At 45.0% G+C, this 18,277-nt stretch overlaps 1 protein-coding gene across 3 annotated transcripts in view; it reads left to right on the top strand.

Annotated features, from left to right (window-relative positions):
* LOC132828459 (transcription factor ETV7-like) overlaps positions 1–18,277 on the top strand; it is an 87,384-nt gene that overhangs the window by 53,428 nt on the left and 15,679 nt on the right. For all 3 annotated transcript variants that reach the window (XM_060845603.1, XM_060845602.1, XM_060845604.1), the window contains one exon: positions 13,996–14,160. In XM_060845603.1, the coding sequence (XP_060701586.1) occupies positions 13,996–14,160 (165 nt within the window). The remainder of the gene's footprint in view (positions 1–13,995; positions 14,161–18,277) is intronic.

Here is an 18,277-nt window from a genome sequence, read left to right as displayed (position 1 = left end):
AATGTGAGGTGCTGCATTTTGCAAAGACAGACCACACCAGGACTGAGACACTTAATTGTAAGGTCGAGGGAGTTTTGATGAACAAAGAGACCTTGGAGGTCAGGTTCATAGCTCCTTGAACGTAGAGTCGCAGGTAGATAGGATAGTGAAGAAGGTGTTTGGTATGCTTTCCTTTATTGGTCAGAATATCGAGTACAGGAGTTGGGAGGTCATGTTGCAGCTGAACAGGACAGTGGTTAAGCCACTGTTGGAATATCGTGTGCAGTCTGTTTTCCCTCCTTTGGGAAGGATGTTGTGAAACTTGAAAGGGTTCAGAAAAGATTTACAGGAAAATTGACAGAGTTGGATGATTTGAGCTATAGGGAGAGGCTGAACAGGCTAGGGCTGTTTTCCCTGGAGCGTCGGAGGCTGAGGGATGACCTTATAGAGGTTTACAAAATCATGAGGGGCATGGATAGGGTAAATAGGCAAAGTCTTTTCCCTGGAGTGGGGGAGTCCAGAAGTAGAGGGCATAGGTTTAGGGTGAGAGGGGAAAGATATAAAAGAGACCTAAGGGGCAACTTTTTCACACAGAGGGTAGTACGGGTATGGAATGAGCTGTTAGAGGAAGTGGTGGAGGCTGATACATTTGCAACATTTCAGAGGCATTTGGATGGGTAAATGAATAGGAAGGGTTTGGAGGGATATGGGCCGGGTGCTGGCAGGTGGGACTAGATTGGGTTGGAATATCTGGTCGGCATGGACGGGTTGGACCAAAGGGTCTGTTTTCGTGCTGTACATCTCTATGACTCAATAACTGGTCACTCCCCTTTCATTGTGTTTCTTTTTAAACTGGAAAACTTTTTGCCTTAGGCAGTATCTGTTAGCTATAATCAAACTGGCCCTAAAACCCTTCAAGCCTAGGCCTTTCGGAATCGCTGCTTTTACACCTTCTCTGAGAAAAAAGCCAAGGAGTGCATAACCTTGTTAAAGGAGCAGCTTCATCACAATCTAGAGAGAGTTTTGTGATTCTCAAAATTGGGACTATGTATGTTGGTGAGGGTAGAGAGTGAGGTGTGAAGAGAGGGATGTGGGAGTGACAGTAAAATCACAGGGAGCCAGAGAGGGTAAGCTCTCTGACCAGGTTCTGTTGTCGAGAGGTTTTACTGGCAGTTGGAAGGGTTTTGGACCAGCTTCCCAGCACAAGGTGATAGTAGTTTCTTTTGTAACAAAAGAGAAGCAATCGACAAGGCAGTATCAGTGCTCCCAGCCATTTTCTCAGAGGAAGGAGCCAGTAGATGTGTTGTATTTGGACATTCAGACATTGTTTGATAAGGTACCTCACAAAAGGTTAAGTCATACCTAAAGAGTCCACAGTGTTAGAGGTAGGATAAATAATTGACTCGTGCATGAAACAGAGTGGGGTAAGGCGACCTGTGACCAGTGGAGTTCCACAGGGACCAGTGCTGGGACCACAACAGTACAATATGTATTAATGACATGGGCGAGGAAATAGATGTATTGCAGCCATATTTGCAGGCAACACAAAATAGGTTGAAAGGCAGGTTATGACAGGAATACAAACAATTTACAGGGAGAGGTTGACAGGTTAAACAAATGGGGAAAAGTGTTGGCAAATGGAGTATAAACATGGGAAAACATGGTGTTGGAAGGGAGAACAAAAGAATGGAATATTATTTAAATGGAGAAGAGCTGCAGAAAGCTGTAACACAAAGGGACTTGGGTACTGGTGCACAAACGCAGAAAGCAAGCACAGGGGTGCAGCAGGGAATTGGGAAGGTGAATGGAATGTTGGGCCTTATTTCAAGGGGGTTGGAGTATTAGAGTAGGGTGGGATGCACTTTGGAGGGTCGGTATAGACTCGACAGGCCAAATGGTATCTTTTTGTAGGGCTTCTATGATTCAAAGATTAATTCAAAGATCAAATCTGAAACTGATTCATTTTTGTTATCCAAAAGATATTAACGGATAATATGTAAATAACAGAGGGTGGTGTGATGTTATGTAGAACCACAGAACAGGAGTAAGCCGTTTGGCCCATCCAACCTGCTCTGCCATTTAATACGATCACAGTTAATCATCCAATTGAATAACCTGTTCCTGTTTTCTCACCGTACCCTTTGATCCCTTTAACCCTAATATCTAATGCCTTCTTGTAAACATAGTGTTTTGGCCTCTGTGTGGTGGCTCACACTACTCTCTGGGTGAAGATAATTCTCCTCATCTCAATCTTAAATGGCCAACTCCATATCCTAAGACTGTGACCCATGTTTCTGGACTCCCTGGTCATTAGAAACATCCTTCCTGTATTTACCCTGTTGAATCCTGTTTGAGTACTCTCGGTTCCTATGAATTTCCACAAACCCCCACCCACTGTTTTAAACTCCAGTGAACAAAGTCCGAACCAATCTACTCTTTATATGTCAGTCCTGCCACCCCAGGAATTAGACTTTTGTTGCTCTCCCTCCATAGTCAGAACATTCATCCTCAAATAAAGAGACCAAACCTACAGACAGTATTGCAGGGATGGTCTCACCAAGTATGATTGCAGCAAGTATACCTGTTCCTGTACTCGAATCCCCTCGCTATGAAGGCCAACATACCATTTCCCTTCTTCACCATCTGCTGCCCCTGCAATGCTTCCTTTCAGTGATTGGTGTACAAGGACACCAAGTCTCATTGCTCCTCCCCCTTTCCTAAACTGTCACCAGATAATAACCTGCCTTCCTCTTTTTGCTACCAAAGGGGATAATCTCACATTTATCCCCATTATACTCCTCTGCCATGCATTTGCCCACACACTCAACTTGTGCAAATCATTCAAGATTTGATTGAACATCCGAACAACCTTGAGGGGCACATGAGCCTGGTTATGTTCCTAAGTTCCTATAATATTTCTCTTCATTCTTCCTTCTAAAATGAATTTCTTCACATTTATCTGTGCTCTGTATCTTCCCAGCTCTTTGGCCTGCCCATGTCGCTCAGAGAACTAGTTAACATTCACCTGTATATTCTGCAATCATGTCCTGCTTACTAAAGTTCTGATCATTAATATACATCAACAACGGAAGGGCTGTGTAATAAGCCCTGGAAAACACCACTCTAATCTTCTCAGGAGCCTGAGAATCGTCTATTTAAAACAAACTCTCTGCTTCTAGTTCCTGAGCCAATTTCAGATCAGTGGCCTGAATCATTATCACAAGTTAGCTCAATGATATATTTGGAGAAAGTGAGGACTGCAGTTGCTGGAGATCAGATTTGAGAATGTGGTGCTGGAAAAGCACAGTAGGTCAGGCAGCATCCGAGGAGCAGGAGAATCGACTTTTCAGGCAAAGGCCTTTGTCAGGAAGGATTCATGGAGGATTTCTCTCTGCATGGCGTAGCAACCTTACTCACTATTCTCTTGAACCAACTCATTACCCACACTCCAATGGTAGCCACCTGTCCTCCCATTATCACCACTGCCAGGACCCCCTGGCACTGGCTAGTGCTGGTGATCCGCTGTTGCCCTGATTGGCTCCTATCAATTGTCTCTGACATATCGGAGGGGAATTGTCACTCCACTTTGCTGATGAGACTTGGAGCTCCTGGTGGCCCGGGTTGTGTGGATATCGCTGCCCAAGGAACATGTTGTGGGACTTTTAAAAATTCATTCGTGGGATGAGGGTGCTACTGGCTAGACCATCATTTGGTGCTCATCCCTAATTGTCCAGACAGCAACTAAGTGTCAGCCATATTCCAGTGAGTCACATGTAAGAATGACAGTTACCTTCCCAAAGGAACTAGATGGATTTTCTGATAGTTGGCAACAGTTTCATGGTCATCATTAGAATCTTATTTACAGTTTTTTAAAATTGAATGCAAATTCGTCATCTGCCATGGTGGGATTCAAACCCGATCACCCAGAATATTACCTTGGTCTTTGGGTTAACAGTCTAGTGAGAATACCGCTAGGCCATCACCTCACCCAAGTGCTATGTATTGAGATGACAGGAAGGTGATGGCTGTGCTTGCCACCAGCTTTCCCCACTAGTTGATATAGTTGATTCATTTGATGCCTGTGGCCAAGTTGAAGCGGCAGTGAGTTTGGAATCACCAGCTACCTGCTCTGACTTTTCTGTTCAGAATTGTTGCTGTCAGGTTTCTATATGTGGGTGGGAGAATGGCAAACTGAGCATTAATGAGGTGAGATGACACATTAAAGGAAATGGTAATGTGTATACTGATAGATCCGTCGTTATCTTGCCATTCATAACTTGGTGGCAAAAAGAGACTTTTTGCTCTCAATCTCGAGCAGCCCCTCTCCGCTGATCTCTCCCAAGTTTTACAGCTCTTGCATCATTGCATATTGTTGTTGAAGTACTGACTCCACAATCGCAATATTTAAAAAACATTTAGATAGGTCCATGAATGGGAAAGGATTGGAGGTGGGACAGGTTTAGTTTGAGATTATGTTCGGCATGGACTGGTTGGACCAAAGGGTCTGTTTCTGTGCTGTATGACTTTTACGTTTCCATCGCCCCTTTATTCTTATATCCTTCTACTTCCCCAACCAATTTATCGTGAGTTACTTTTACCAAATGTTTTTTCCTCCCCAAGTTCAGAAAAATATCAATCACATTAGCCTAGACACTGCTTCCAAAAGCCTGATCACTTTACTTGACCATGACTCCAGATCATCTTCTGGATTATTGTCTCTGCTGGAGGGATTTTCCTCACCCCCCCTCCTTCCCCCACCAAGAAGCAACAAGGGCAGATAGTGGGGCGGTTAAGTTTCGGGAGATTGTTCCCGCCTTCCTGCCTCAGGTCAGTTCTGAGCAAGAGGCCCACAGTTGCTGCCAATTGAGGTCCTTTTCGACCCACAAATTCCTTATCATACCTGAACCGCAATTCCCTCAGGCTGCAAGCAAGACGAGAAAGATTCAGCCTACCTGACTGGTGAGCTGATGGGGCCTTGGCTGTCCACAGATGCTGCCAGATCTGCTGAGATTTTCCAGCAATTTCTGTTTTTGTTTCTGATATCCAGCTTCAGTAGTTCTTTGAGCTTTTTATTTAGTGCTGGCCGTCAGTGTGTTTGGGGGGGTTAAGCAGGAGTGGGGATCTATCGTTCTGCATTAAAATGTGAAAGATTGAGGGACAGGACCTCAGGCAGGGTGGGAAACATAGACATGGACTCTCCTGCTGTTACTTCTTGCTCCCACCCATCCCCCTTTCTCCACAAGGCAGGACTTCCTTCTTAGTAATTTGGGCAGGAAATCTGCCAGTGGCCAATCAACTGTCTGATTGACAGAGTTAGTCCTGGGCCCAGTTTCTGGGCTCCACTCCAGGAACCATTTTTCTCCTAAGTACCTCTACACAGCTAATGTTGAAGCTGCTGTCTCCCTCTTGTCTTTCTCAGGCAGCATTTAACCCTCTGGTCCCACCCCATATCCAAGCAGGATTAGAAAAGTTCAGTTACAACCTTTGAGTCTCCAGTGTTTCATCCCTCAGTATCTAGAATGCAGTCCATGTGGTCTGGATAATGCCCTAATGTACTCTTTGGAATACAAAATCGGTGGATGCAGTCTCCTGGCAATTGGTGCAAATCTATTGAATGTGCATATATCGGAGAAATGTAACTATCCAATTAAAATACATTACAAAATATGGTATAAATGGTATAAATTCAGAGTTCAAATTACAGATGTACTTTTTCTCTGTATCTACTATTTGTTGTATATTCTTAATTATGTCTTATGATGTTACTGTGCTTAAGTTGCTCTCTAAAAGGGTAGCAGAAATTATCGTGATAGTGTTTGAATAATTTCATTGCTAGCTTCTGCTTGACTGGTTATTTTCATGTATTGACATTATTTAGATTTATTTTTAGCACCCCTTGTGCCAGCTTTAAATTGGCATATTACACAAATGGTACAGTGTTGCCCAACAAGGTATGAATGTTGTCAAGATTTTGCAAATTGTTACATTAAATGTGAGGATATTTATGAACAGAGATACGTAGAAAGTAAGAGCAGGACTAGACCATTCAAGCCTGCTCCGCCATTTAATATGAATATTCAACTCAACCCCGTGTTCTCTCTTTCTCCCCTTACCCTTTGATCCCTTTAGCTCTAAGAATTTATTATAATCCCTAACTCCCCCTTGAAAACATTCAATGTTTTCACCTTGACAGTTTCTCGTGGCAAAGCATTCCACAGGCTCACCACCCTCTGCATGAGGACATTTCTCCACATCAGCCCTAAAGTTTGGGAGAAGATTTGTAGCTCGGGTGCTCATTGTTGTGGTTCTGTTTGCCCAGCTGGGAATTTGTGTTGCAGACATTTCGTCCCCTGTCTAGGTGACATCCTCAGTGCTTGGGAGCCTCCTGTGAAGCGCTTCTGTGATCTTTCCTCCGGCATTTATAGTGGCTTGTCTCTGCCCCTTCCAGTTGTCGGTTCCAGCTGCTCTGGATGGGGGTCTTTAATGGGGATCTTGTGGAGATATAAATTTCTAGCTGGACTAGACAGGTAATCGCAGGAAGGATGTCCCCAGTGACCAAGGATTCACAGTCTAAGGGTAGGCCATTTGGGACTGATGTTGTGGTTCTGTTCGCCAAGCTGGGAATTTGTGTTGCAGACGTTTCATCCCCGGTATATTGGGTCCAGGTCGATGTGTTTGTTGATTAGAATCGGTGGATGAATGCCATGCCTCCAGGAATTCCCTGGCTGTTCTCTGTTTGGCTTGTCCTATAATAGTAGTATTGTCCCAGTCGAACTCATGTTGCTTGTCATCTGAGTGTGTGGCTACTAAGGATAGCATGGTGTTCATGGATGCGGATTGTTAGCTGTCTTTCTGTTTGTCCTATGTAGTGTTTTGTGCCGTCTTTGCATGGGATTTTGTACACTACATTGGTTTTGCTCATGCTAGGTATCGGGTCCTTCGTCCTGGTGAGTTGTTGTCTGAGAGTGGCTGTTGGTTTGTGTGTTGTTATGAGTCCCAGTGGTTGTAGTAGTCTGGCGGACATCTGGAACTGACAACCGGAAGCGGCAGAGACAAACCACCGAGGATGACATCCAGACGGGACGAAACGTCTGTAACACAAATTCCCAGCTCGGTGAACAGAACCACAACATCAGTCCTAAATAGCCTCCCCTTAGACTGTGAATCCTTGGTCACTGGGGACATCCTTCCTGCGATTACCTGTCTAGTCCAGCTAGAAATTTATATCTCCACAAGATCTCCATTAAAGATCCCCATTCAGAGCAGAAGAGATTAAGGAATGATTTGATGTATAAGGTTTTATAAGTTATTAAGTATAGCTAGGAAGAATCGGGCCAGTATTTATATAGCACCTGACTTGGACTCCAAATCCAAAAAGTATTTTTAAAATGTGGTTTTACTGTAGTATTGTTTGCGAATGTGACTGCCAATTTAGAAAGTGGCAAATTATGCCAATTCCTAGGGAATTTGATTTTTAGTGATGGGAAGAATGTTAGCAAGGACACTGGAAGACATTGGAAATGCCTACCCACACTCCCAAACTTGCCACCTTTTATCATTCCATCTACTGGGCCAGCTCATCCAGTGTCCACCATGAGTAGGCCCTGGACCCATAAGACTTAGGAGCAGAAGAAGGTCATTCATCAAGTCTGCTCTGCCATTCAATGCGATCCTGGCTGATCCAACAATCCTCAACTTCATTTCCGTGACTTTTCTCCTTAACCCTTGAATCCTTTACTGATTAAAATCTGTCTGTGTCCAATTTGAATATACTTAATAGCCCAGTCTGGAGAACCCTCTGCAGTAAAGAATTCCTCAGATTCACTCCCCTCTGAGAGAAACAGTTCCTTATCACTTTCCTGAGAACCTTGTGCATGTCAATAAGGTTGTGTCTCATTGCAGTCAGTACAGGCCAAACCTACTCAACCTCTCCTCATATAACAGTCCTACCATAAGCAGGATGAACCTAGTCGATCTCCTCTGGACTGGATTCATTGCCAGTTTATCTCTTCTTAGATAAGGGACCAAAGCTCTTCAGGGTATTGCAGCTGTGGTCTGACTCTTCAGCAAGACTTCCCTATTTTTATATTCCATCCACCTTGAATTTAAAGGCCTGTGGTTCCATTTGCCTTTTCTATTGCCCATTGATCTTGGTTGCTAGCTTTCTGTGATTCATGCACGAGAACTCTCAAAACCCTCTGTTCTGTAACTTTCTGCGATTTATCTCCATTGAAATAATATTCAAGCCCCCTATTCTTCCTGACAAAATGTATGACCTCACATTTTCCCACATTCCATTTCATTTGCCAAGTTTTTGCCCACCCTTAACCTGATTTGATTCATTATTGTCACATGTGCGTAGGTACAGTGAAAAGTGTTGTTTTGCATGTAAAACAGGCAGATCATACTGTACAAAAAAACATGAGGGTAATGGAACAGGGCAAGGAGTACAATGTTATGGCTGCAGAGAAGGTGCACAAAAAGCGAGATTAACATAAAGTTTAAAATTTGAGAGGTCTATTCAGAAATCTAATAACAGCAGGGAAGAAACTAGTCTGAATCTGTTGGTCTGTATGTTTGAGCTTTTATATCTTCTGCCACGCTGGGCACAAGAGGTTGGAAGAGATTATAACCAGGGTGGGAGGGGTCTTCAATGATGTTGGCTGCCTCCCTGAGGCAGTGAGAACTGTGGATGCAGTCATTGGTTAGAAGGTTGGCTTGCGTAATGGTCTGGGCTGTGTTCACAAATCTCTCATTTCTTATGGTCCTGGGCAGAACAATTGCCATACCAAGCTGTAATGCATCCAGATTGCATGTTTTCCATGGCGGATCTATAAAAATTGGTAAGAATCTTTATGGACATGCTGAATTTCCTTACTCTCCTGAGGAAGTAGAGTGTAGTTGTGCTTTATTGACTGGTACATCAATGTGGTTAGACTAGGACAGATTGTTGCTGATTGTCATTCCTAAGAATTTGATGTTGTTGACCATCTCCACCTTAGAGTTTAGTGTGTGGCACTGGAAAAGCACAGCAGGTCAGTCAGTACCCGAAGAGCAGGAGAATTGACATTTTGGGCAAAAGCCCTTCATCAGGAATGAGGCTGTGAGGGGAGGGGGTGGTGAGATAAATGGGAGGGGGGGTGGGGCTGGGGGTAAGGTAGCTGAGAGTGCACTAGGTGGATGGAGGTGAGGGGAACGGTGATAGGTCGGAGAGGAGGTTGGAGCGGATAGTTGGGAAGGGAGATGGACAGGTCATGAGGATGGTGCTGAGCTGGAAGGTTGGAACTGGGGTAAGGGAGGGGAAATGAGGAAACTGGTAAGATCCACATTGATGCCCTGGGGTTGGAGGGCCCCGAGGCAGAAGAGGAGGTGTTCTTCCTCCAGGCGTGGGGTTGGAAGGGAGTGATGGCGGAGGAGGCCCAGGACCTGCATGTCCTTGGCAGAGTGGGACGGGAAGTTGAAGTGTTTGGCCACAGGGTGGTGGGGTTGGTTGGTGTAACTCCACCTTAGCACCACTGATGCAGGCAGGGGTATTCCTTCCACCTTGCTTCCTGAAGTTAATGACTAACCTTTTCATTTTGCTGATGTTAAGGGAGAGATTATTATCTCTACACCGTGCCACCAAGCACTCTATCTCTTTCCTGTATTTTTGTCTTGTCATTGTTTGACATCCGGCTTACAACCGTGGTGTCATCAGTGAACTGGTAGATGGAGTTAGAATGAAATTTGGCTATACAGTCATAAGTGTATGGGGAGTGTAGTGAGTGGCTGAATAGACAGCCTTGTGAGGCAGTGGTGCTGAAGATTATTGTGGAGGAAATGTCACATATTCTTATTGATTGCGGTCTGTGGGTCAGGACGTCAAAGATCCCGTTGCAGAGGGCAGAGCAGAGATCTTGGTCTTGGAGTTTGCAGATTAGTTTGCCTTATGACGTTAAAGGCAGAGCTGTCGTTGATCATTTGGAGCCTAGCCTGTCCATATCCACAGCAAACTCGTTGAATTACCCTCATCATTTGCCTTCAGACCTACTCTTGTGTCATGTACTGATTTTAAAAGAAGTAAATTTCCATTATGTCAATGTATTTCAGATTTCACTGTATTAGCAAAACTACCCCTGCTCATTTAAAATACATTTACTAAATTTAAATTCCTTCACTTCATAAAAACAAAAAATTAATTCAACTACAATGAGCGTTGAAATTCAAAATTGCAAATCAGAGTCCAAAATTACTTGTGGCTGTCAAATTGTGAAATGGAAATCGCCCCACTATCATAACATAGCCTTATGAAATCAGTCAGATGGTACTAATCCAGTAGTGCAAATCTTCGAGTTGGTAGCAACCACATTGAAATGGAACACTTTATTTTTCAACTCTGTGGACATCTTTCCTACAAATATTAAAAGGTTAAAAAGATATAAAGGAACTTTGACTGGCCTCTTCACCAGTTTGGCACGTCTTGTATAATTTGACGGTTTGATGCCTACGTTAACTTATGCACTTGTTTCCACACAATCTCAAAGAGCACCTGGCATCTCTCAAACAGTTACCTTACCTGTCCAAAAGGGCTGATTTATTGCTGTAAGGGTTCCATACTCCGCCTCTTTCAAAGGTGTCCTCAAGCAGATCTAAAGAGGTACCTGGTTATACAAAGGAGCTCCTGACTTACTCATACCTTGTCCTGTTCTGCACATTCTGGGGTACATACATTTGCCTCACCAACCACACAAGGACAGGAGACTGCTCAACCAAATCCCCAGCTGACTCCATTCCCAGCCCCATGAAGATAACAAAGGCCTTGTACAGGGGCTTTCCTTGGGACTTCTGAGAATTTCTGCTATTTTTTTTCCCATGAAGGAAAGACCATGCCTTACAATCAAACATTGCAGTAAAATTTCTATCTAACTATTAAATTGAACTGTGTTTCAATTCAGTCTGTGGTTTATTTCAAAGCCACTTGTGACTGGGATACACCCTGTGTTGTTGCCTCCTCCATCAGGCAGTGACCCAAGCCCAGAGACTGAAAGAGGCAGATTTAGGGGGATTTTAAAATGTTTGTTCATGCAATGGAACCAGTAAATGCTGAAGAGCTCCTTCAAAGCTGACTTATTAAACATTGATGCAGGCATCACTGGCTGGGCCATCATTTATTACCCATTCTTAACTGCCCTTGAGAAGGTGGTGGGGAGCTGCCTTCTTGAACCACTGATATGCATGTGCCGCAATGTCCTTGGGAAGGGAATCCGAGGATTTTGATGCAGTGATGGCAAAGAGGTGGTGATATGTTTCCAAGTCGGGATGTTGAGTGGCTTGGAGGGGAACTTGCAGGTGTGGTGTTCCCATATATCTGCTGTCTTTCTTCTAGACAGAAGTGGTCGTGGTTTTAGAAGGTGCTGTTTAAGGAGCTTGGGTGAATTTCTGCAGTGCATCCTGTAGTTGCTGCCACAGCAGAAAGGCTGGTGATGGTGGTCTGCCCTCATTCTTATCCTACACTCACATACATTGCTGGAAAGAGAAATGCTGGCCGGAATCTTGGAATCGGGTCCTGCCCCCAAGTCATTCTGAATCAGCAGAAATCAGGAGAGTGTTCCCTTTGTACAGAAAGTGTGATGCTGGAGAAGTCACTATCAAAATTCAACATTTGAGGATCAGTTTGCCAGGGTATCTAAAGGAATTGGGAATAAAGGTACGAGTTATGCTGCATATTGTCAAGGTTAAACACTAACACAGCCTGTTGTTACAAAATGACTTCTTCTTGTTTCACTGTTATAATGTACTGACACCGGTTCCCAGTGCTTTTGTTAACAGCACAGAGGCTTATTACAAATAATCTTGTAATTTTTCCTTTATAAATATTTATCTAATTCCCTTTTGAAAGGTATGATTGAATATGCTTACAATTCTCTTTCTGGCAGTACCTTCCTGGATGTGATAACTCACTGGGATGAATATTGGACAGGAAATACTAAGACACTTGGATTTGATACACTGTATGTTGTAGGTAGTTACGTCATGGAGATCCACATGTAAACCAGTCATGATTTAAATACTCAAGGGAGTAGGAATGTTTAAAAAGAGAACAGAGATCAATAGTTTTTTCTGTCTCAGTCTGCTCGTTTGCTGCTGCTTTTCAAACTGCAATCCACTTCAAACCTGGTGGTCACCTCTGGATCTTAAGAACATAAGAACGAGCAGCAGGAGTAGGCTATCTGTTCCCTTGAGCCAGCTCCACCATCCAATAAGATCTTTCTGTGGACTCAGTTCCACTTACCCACCCACTCACCATAACCCTTCATTCTTTCACTGTTTAAAAATCTATCTTTGCCTTAAAAACAAGGTGGCCTCAAATTGCTTCATTGGGCAGGGATTTCCACAGATTCACAACTCTTTGGATGAAGAAGTTCCTCCTCAACTCAGTCCTAAATCTGCTCCTTCCTATTTTGAAGCTACTTCTTTCTAGTAACAATAATAATGGTAATCATTATCAGTCAATCTCCATTGATAATAGACTACCATCCTTCTATCTGATGAAGGATCCCTCCATTGCGCTGGAAGCTGGAGTCGGAGCTAGGGCCAGGATTTCTACCTCAGCACGCTCGTCAGCAAAGGGGGAGGTGATGGTGGGTGGGATTTAAAAATGGGACTGAGAGTTCTGAACGAACGGGTGTTTCAATAATGAGGAACATGAGACGATCAGGGAAAGTGAGTGATGAGTTAGCGAGAATCGAACTTTCTGTCATCATGAAAATGAATTGAACAGTGTTTCAGGGATAGAAACTTACCGTCTTGGAAGATTGACAGGATTGAGCATTAGAACTCAACCAAGGTTCAGATAGGAGTGAGATATACAGAGATTTATAAAACAAATTAGCTCAAGGACTGTTCACCCCTAATAACATAGATTCCACTATCACTGATCAATCCTTTCCCAGCCAATCATCATCTCACCATGGGAGAGTGTCCCCTTTAGCAGATGGTGTTTAAGATAGTCATGAACTGACAATAAATTTGAAGAATTTTTATCCCTCCATCTGAACAGCTCTGCCAAAACTTTATTTCTGTTGCAATCCCAGCTGCTCTGAGAGTGACTAGACTCTCTGTTTAATGGACAGCAACCGTTTGGACTGTCTCGTTCAATATTTTTTCCAGCAGTTTGATGTATTCTTCATCTTGCCAGCTCAGATCTAGCAGGATACAGTCAGAAAAGAGAATCCCTACAGGGACAGGATACAGGTAGCTGAAAATGTGTTGCTGGTTAAAGCACAGCAGGTTAGGCGGCATCCAAGGAATAGGAAATTCAACGTTTCGGGCATAAGCCCTTCATCAGGCTCTGGCCCGAAACGTCGAATTTCCTGTTCCTTGGATGCTGCCTAACCTGCTGTGCTTTAACCAGCAACACATTTTCAGCTGTGATCTCCAGCATCTGCAGACCTCATTTTTTACCCACAGGATGCAGGTAGGCCATTCAGCCCATCGGGTTGAAATTGACCCTCTGAAGAGCATCCCGGCCAGCCCCAACCACCCCCTCCCCCCTCTCCGCAACAACCCTATCACCCTGCTAATGGCTAATTCACCTAACCTGCACGTCCTCCAACTGTGGGAGGAAACCCACGCAGACACAGGGAGAACATGCAAACTCCACACAGACAGTCACCCGAGGCTGGAATTGAACCCGGCTCCCTGGCGCTGTGAGGCAGCAGCGCTAACCACTGAGACTGATCTGGAACATTGCAGCGAGTTTCTGTTGTTTTGGTTCAGTCATTCCACATATTGAGTTTTGCTGGGCTAATAGTTTATGGTTATTGGTCATTTCATTGGGTTAAGGTGGACATTTCAACACACGATGTTAGTTAATTATTATCTTGGAACCAAGAAACATTTGCTTCCTTGAAGTTACTGTATTTATAAATTATACTTATAACTTGTATTATACTTATAATTATACTTATAAATTGTATTTAGAAATAGTGCCACAGTCACTGACTAGGCATAACCTCTTGCACTTGAATGTTTTAGTTACCCAGGAGCCAACAATATTCCGATTGCCTGGATACAGGCCGAGCAGCTCCGTCCTATCCCAGGGAGACACCTTCCAAACTCGGAGTCGAGTGCAATCGATTGGAACCACGATAGATGGAAGAGGAGAGGTGGCACCATTTCATAGGTTCCAGGTTCACACAGGTATGTCCCAAAGAGCACGGTCACCTCAACCCCGCACCAACCAAACAATCAACACCTACTGAAACCAAATGGACAATTACATCAATTCTTGGACTTACCGGACAGTTTCCTGCGAACTGTTGGTACAAAAGCAAAATTGAAGAATTTATCAATAATGCCAAAATGGCTGCTATTTCAGCACCGACGTAGCCCGTGAGGTCAGCCAGTCAGGATGGGACAGGATGTAGGAAAGCCCAGCAGCAGTGGCACTGAAGCGAGGCAGAGGCTGGGGCTCATAAGGGGGCAGGGGCAAAGGCCGGGAGTGAGTGTAAGGGAGCGGTGTGTACCCAGAGAGGGAGTGATCGGAGATGACTGCACCAAGATTGGGAGTGGGAAAGGGCCTGCACCGGGAGTGGGTAAGGGGCCTGCACCAGGAGTGGGATAGGGGTCTGCTCCAGGAGAGGGAAAGGGGCCTTCACCGGGAGTGGGAGAGGGGCCTGCACTGGGAGTGGGAGAGGGGCCTTCACCGGGAGTGGGAGAGGGGCCTTCACCGGGAGTGGGAGAGGGGCCTTCACTGGGAGTGGGAGAGGGGCCTTTACCGGGAGTGGGATAGGGGTCTGCACCAGGAGAGGGAAAGGGGCCTTCACCAGGAGAGGGAAAGGGGCCTTCACCGGGAGTGGGATAGGGGCCTGCACCAGGAGAGGGAAAGGGGCCTTCACCAGGAGTGGGATTGGGTCTTCACCGGGAGTGGGAGAGGGGCCTGGACCGGGAGTGGGAGAGGGGCCTGCACCAGGAGTGGGAGAGGGGCCTTCACCGGGAGTGGGAGAGGGGCCTGGACCGGGAGTGGGAGAGGGGCCTGGACCGGGAGTGGGAGAGGGGCCTGGACCGGGAGTGGGAGAGGGGCCTTCACCGGGAGTGGGATAGGGGCCTGCACCAGGAGTGGGAGAGGGGCCTTCACCGGGAGTAGGAGAGGGGCCTGGACCGGGAGTGGGAGAGGGGCCTGTATCAGGAGTGGGAAAGGGGTCTGCACCGGGAGTGGGAAAGTGGCCTGGACCAAGAGTAGGAGTGAGGAGAGAGGGGCGAGGGGCATACTGGGAGTAGGAGGAGGAGAGGCCAGAAGTGGCCAGTCTCCATTTGTCTATATTGTGCATTAGATTTTTAAATGAATTATGAAGATAATTTTCCTGAACACAGACTTCCTGCAGCACCATGAGGCTGGCTGCTGTTGGGGAAAATTGATGTAGGTGTTCAGGTCGATTGTCCCCTGAAGATGGCAGCGCAAGTCAATGCAAGGGACCTAACAGGGAAGGCAGATGAACTCAGGGCATGGTTAGGAACATCGGACTGGGATATCCTAGCAATTACAGAAACATGGTTCAGTGAAGGGCAGGACTGGCAGCTTAATGTTCCAGGATACAAATGCTACAGGAAGGACAGGAAGGGAGGCAAGAGAGGAGGGGGAGTGGCATTTTTGATAAGGGATAGCATTACAGCTGGGCTGAGGAAGGATCTTCATGGAAATACATCCAGGGAAGTTATTTGAGTGGAACTGAGAAATAAGAAAGGGATGATCACTTTATTAGGATTGTTTTATGGACTCCCTAACAGTCAGACAGAAATTGAGAAACAAATTTGTAAGGAGATCTCCACTATCTGTAAGAATAATGGGGTGGTTATGGTAGGGGATTTTAACTTTCCAAACATAGACTGGAACTGCCATAGTGTTAAGGGTTTAGATGGAGAGGAATTTGTAAAGTGTGTACAAGAAAATTTTCTGATTCAGTGTGTGGATGTACCGACAAGAGAAGGTGCAAACATGACCTATCCTTGGGAAATAAGGCAGGGCAGGTGACTGAGGTGTCAGTGGGGGAGCACTTTGGGGCCAGCCACCATAAGTCTATTAGATTTAAAATAGTGATGGAAAAGAATAGACCAGATCTAAAAGTTGAAGTTCTAAATTGGAGAAAAGCCAATTTTGAAGATATTAGGCAAGAGCTTTCGAAAGCTGATTGGAGGCAGATGTTCACAGGTAAAGAGATGGCTGGAAAATGGGAAGCCTTCAGAAATGAGATAACACAAATCCAGAGAAAGTATATTCCTGTCAGGGTGAAAGGAAAGGTTGGTAAGCATGCTGGATGATGAAAAAAATTTGAGCGTTTGGATAAGAAAAAGAAGGAAGCATATGTTAGGTATAGACAGATCGGGTGAATCCTTAGAAGAGTATAAAGGCAGTAGGAGTATACTTAAGAGGGAAATCAGGAGGGCAAAAAGGGAACATGAGATAGCTTTGGCAAATAGAATTAAGGAGAATCCAAAGGGTTTTGACAAAGACATTAAGGACAAAAGGGTAACTAGGGAGAGAATAGGGCCCCTCAAAGATCAGCAAGGCGGCCTTTGTGTGGAGCCACAGAAAATGGGGGAGATACTAAACGAGTATTTTGCATCAGTATTTACTGTGGAAAAGGATATGGAAGATATAGAATGTAGGGAACTAGATGGTAACACTTTGCAAAATGTCACAGAGGAGGGAGTGCTGGGTGTCTCGAAATGGGTAAAGGTGGATAAATCTTCAGGGCCTGATCAGGTGTACCCGAGAACTCTGTGGGAAGCTAGGGAAGTGATTGCTGGGCCTCTTACTGAGATAGTTGTATCATTGATAGTCACAGGTGAGGTGCTGGAAGACTGGAGGTTGGCAAACGTGGTGCTACTGTTTAATAAGGGTGGTAAGGACAAGCCAGAGATCTGTAGACCAGTGAGTCTGACCTCAGTGGTGGGCAAGGTGTTACAGGGAATCCTGAGGGACAGGATGTACATGTATTTGGAAAGGCAAGGACTGATTAAGGATAGTCAACATGGCTTTGTGCGTGGGAAATCATGTCTCACAAACTTGATTTGAGTTTTTTGAAGAAGTAACAAAGAAGATTGATGAGGGCAGAGCAGTAGATGTGATCTATATGGATTTTAGTAAGGTGTTTGACAAGGTTCCCCATAGGAGACTGGTTAGCAAGGTTAGATCTCATGGAATACAGGGAGAACTAGCCATTTGGATACAGAACTGGTTCAAAGGTAGAAGACAGAGGGTGGTGGTGGAGGGTTATTTTTCAGACTGGAGGCCTGTGACCAGTGGAGTGCCATAAGGATCGGTGCTAGGTGCTCTATTTTTTGCCATTTATATAAATGATTTGGATGTGAGCATAAGAGGTACAGTCAGTAAGTTTGCAAGTGACACCAAAATTGGAGGTGTAGTGGGCAGCGAAGAAGGTTACCTCAGATTACAACAGGATCTTGACCAGATGGGCTAATGGGCTGAGAAGTGGCAGATGGCCTTTATTCCTGATGAAGGGCTTTTGCCCAAGATGTCGATTTTCCTGCTTCTAGGAGGCTGCCGAACCTTCTGTGCTTTTCCAGCAACACTCTGATCCACTCTGGCAGATGGCGTTTAATTCAGATAAATGCGAGGTGCTGAACTTTGGGAAAACAAATCTTAGCAGGACTTAACCACTTAATGGTAAGGTCCAAGGGAAGTGTTGCTAAACAAAGAGACCTTGGAGTGCAGGTTCATAGGTCCTTGAAAGTGGAGTCGCAGGTAGATAGGCTAGTGAAGAAGGCATTGGGTATGCTTTCTTTTATTGGTCAGAGTATTGAGTACAGGAGTTGGAAGGTCATGTTGTGGCTGTACAGGTCATTGGTTAGGCCACTGTTGGAATATTGCATGCAATTCTGGTCTCCTTCCTACCGGAAAGATGTTGTGAAACTTCAAAGGGTTCAGAAAAGATTTACAAGGATGGAGGATTTCAACTATAGGGAGAGGCTGAACAGGCTGGGACTGTTTTCCCTGGAGCGTTAGAGGTTGAGGGGTGACCTTATGGAGGTTTACAAAATTGTGAGGGGCATGGGTAGGATAATTAGGCAAAGTCTTTTCCCTGGGGTTGGGGAGTCCAGAACTAGAGGTCATAGGTTTAGGGTGAGAGGGGAGAGATATAAAAGAGACCTAAGGGGCAACATTTTCACGCAGAGGGTGGTACGTGTATGGAATGAGCTGCCAGAGAATATGGTGGAGGCTGGTACAATTGCAACATTTAAAAGGCATTTTGATGGGTATATAAATAGGAAGGGTTTGGAGGGATATGGGCCAGGT

The sequence above is a fragment of the Hemiscyllium ocellatum genome, chromosome 26, assembly GCF_020745735.1.
Source record: "Hemiscyllium ocellatum isolate sHemOce1 chromosome 26, sHemOce1.pat.X.cur, whole genome shotgun sequence".
Lineage (NCBI taxonomy): Eukaryota > Metazoa > Chordata > Chondrichthyes > Orectolobiformes > Hemiscylliidae > Hemiscyllium > Hemiscyllium ocellatum.
This window is presented reverse-complemented; position numbering and strand designations above follow the sequence as displayed.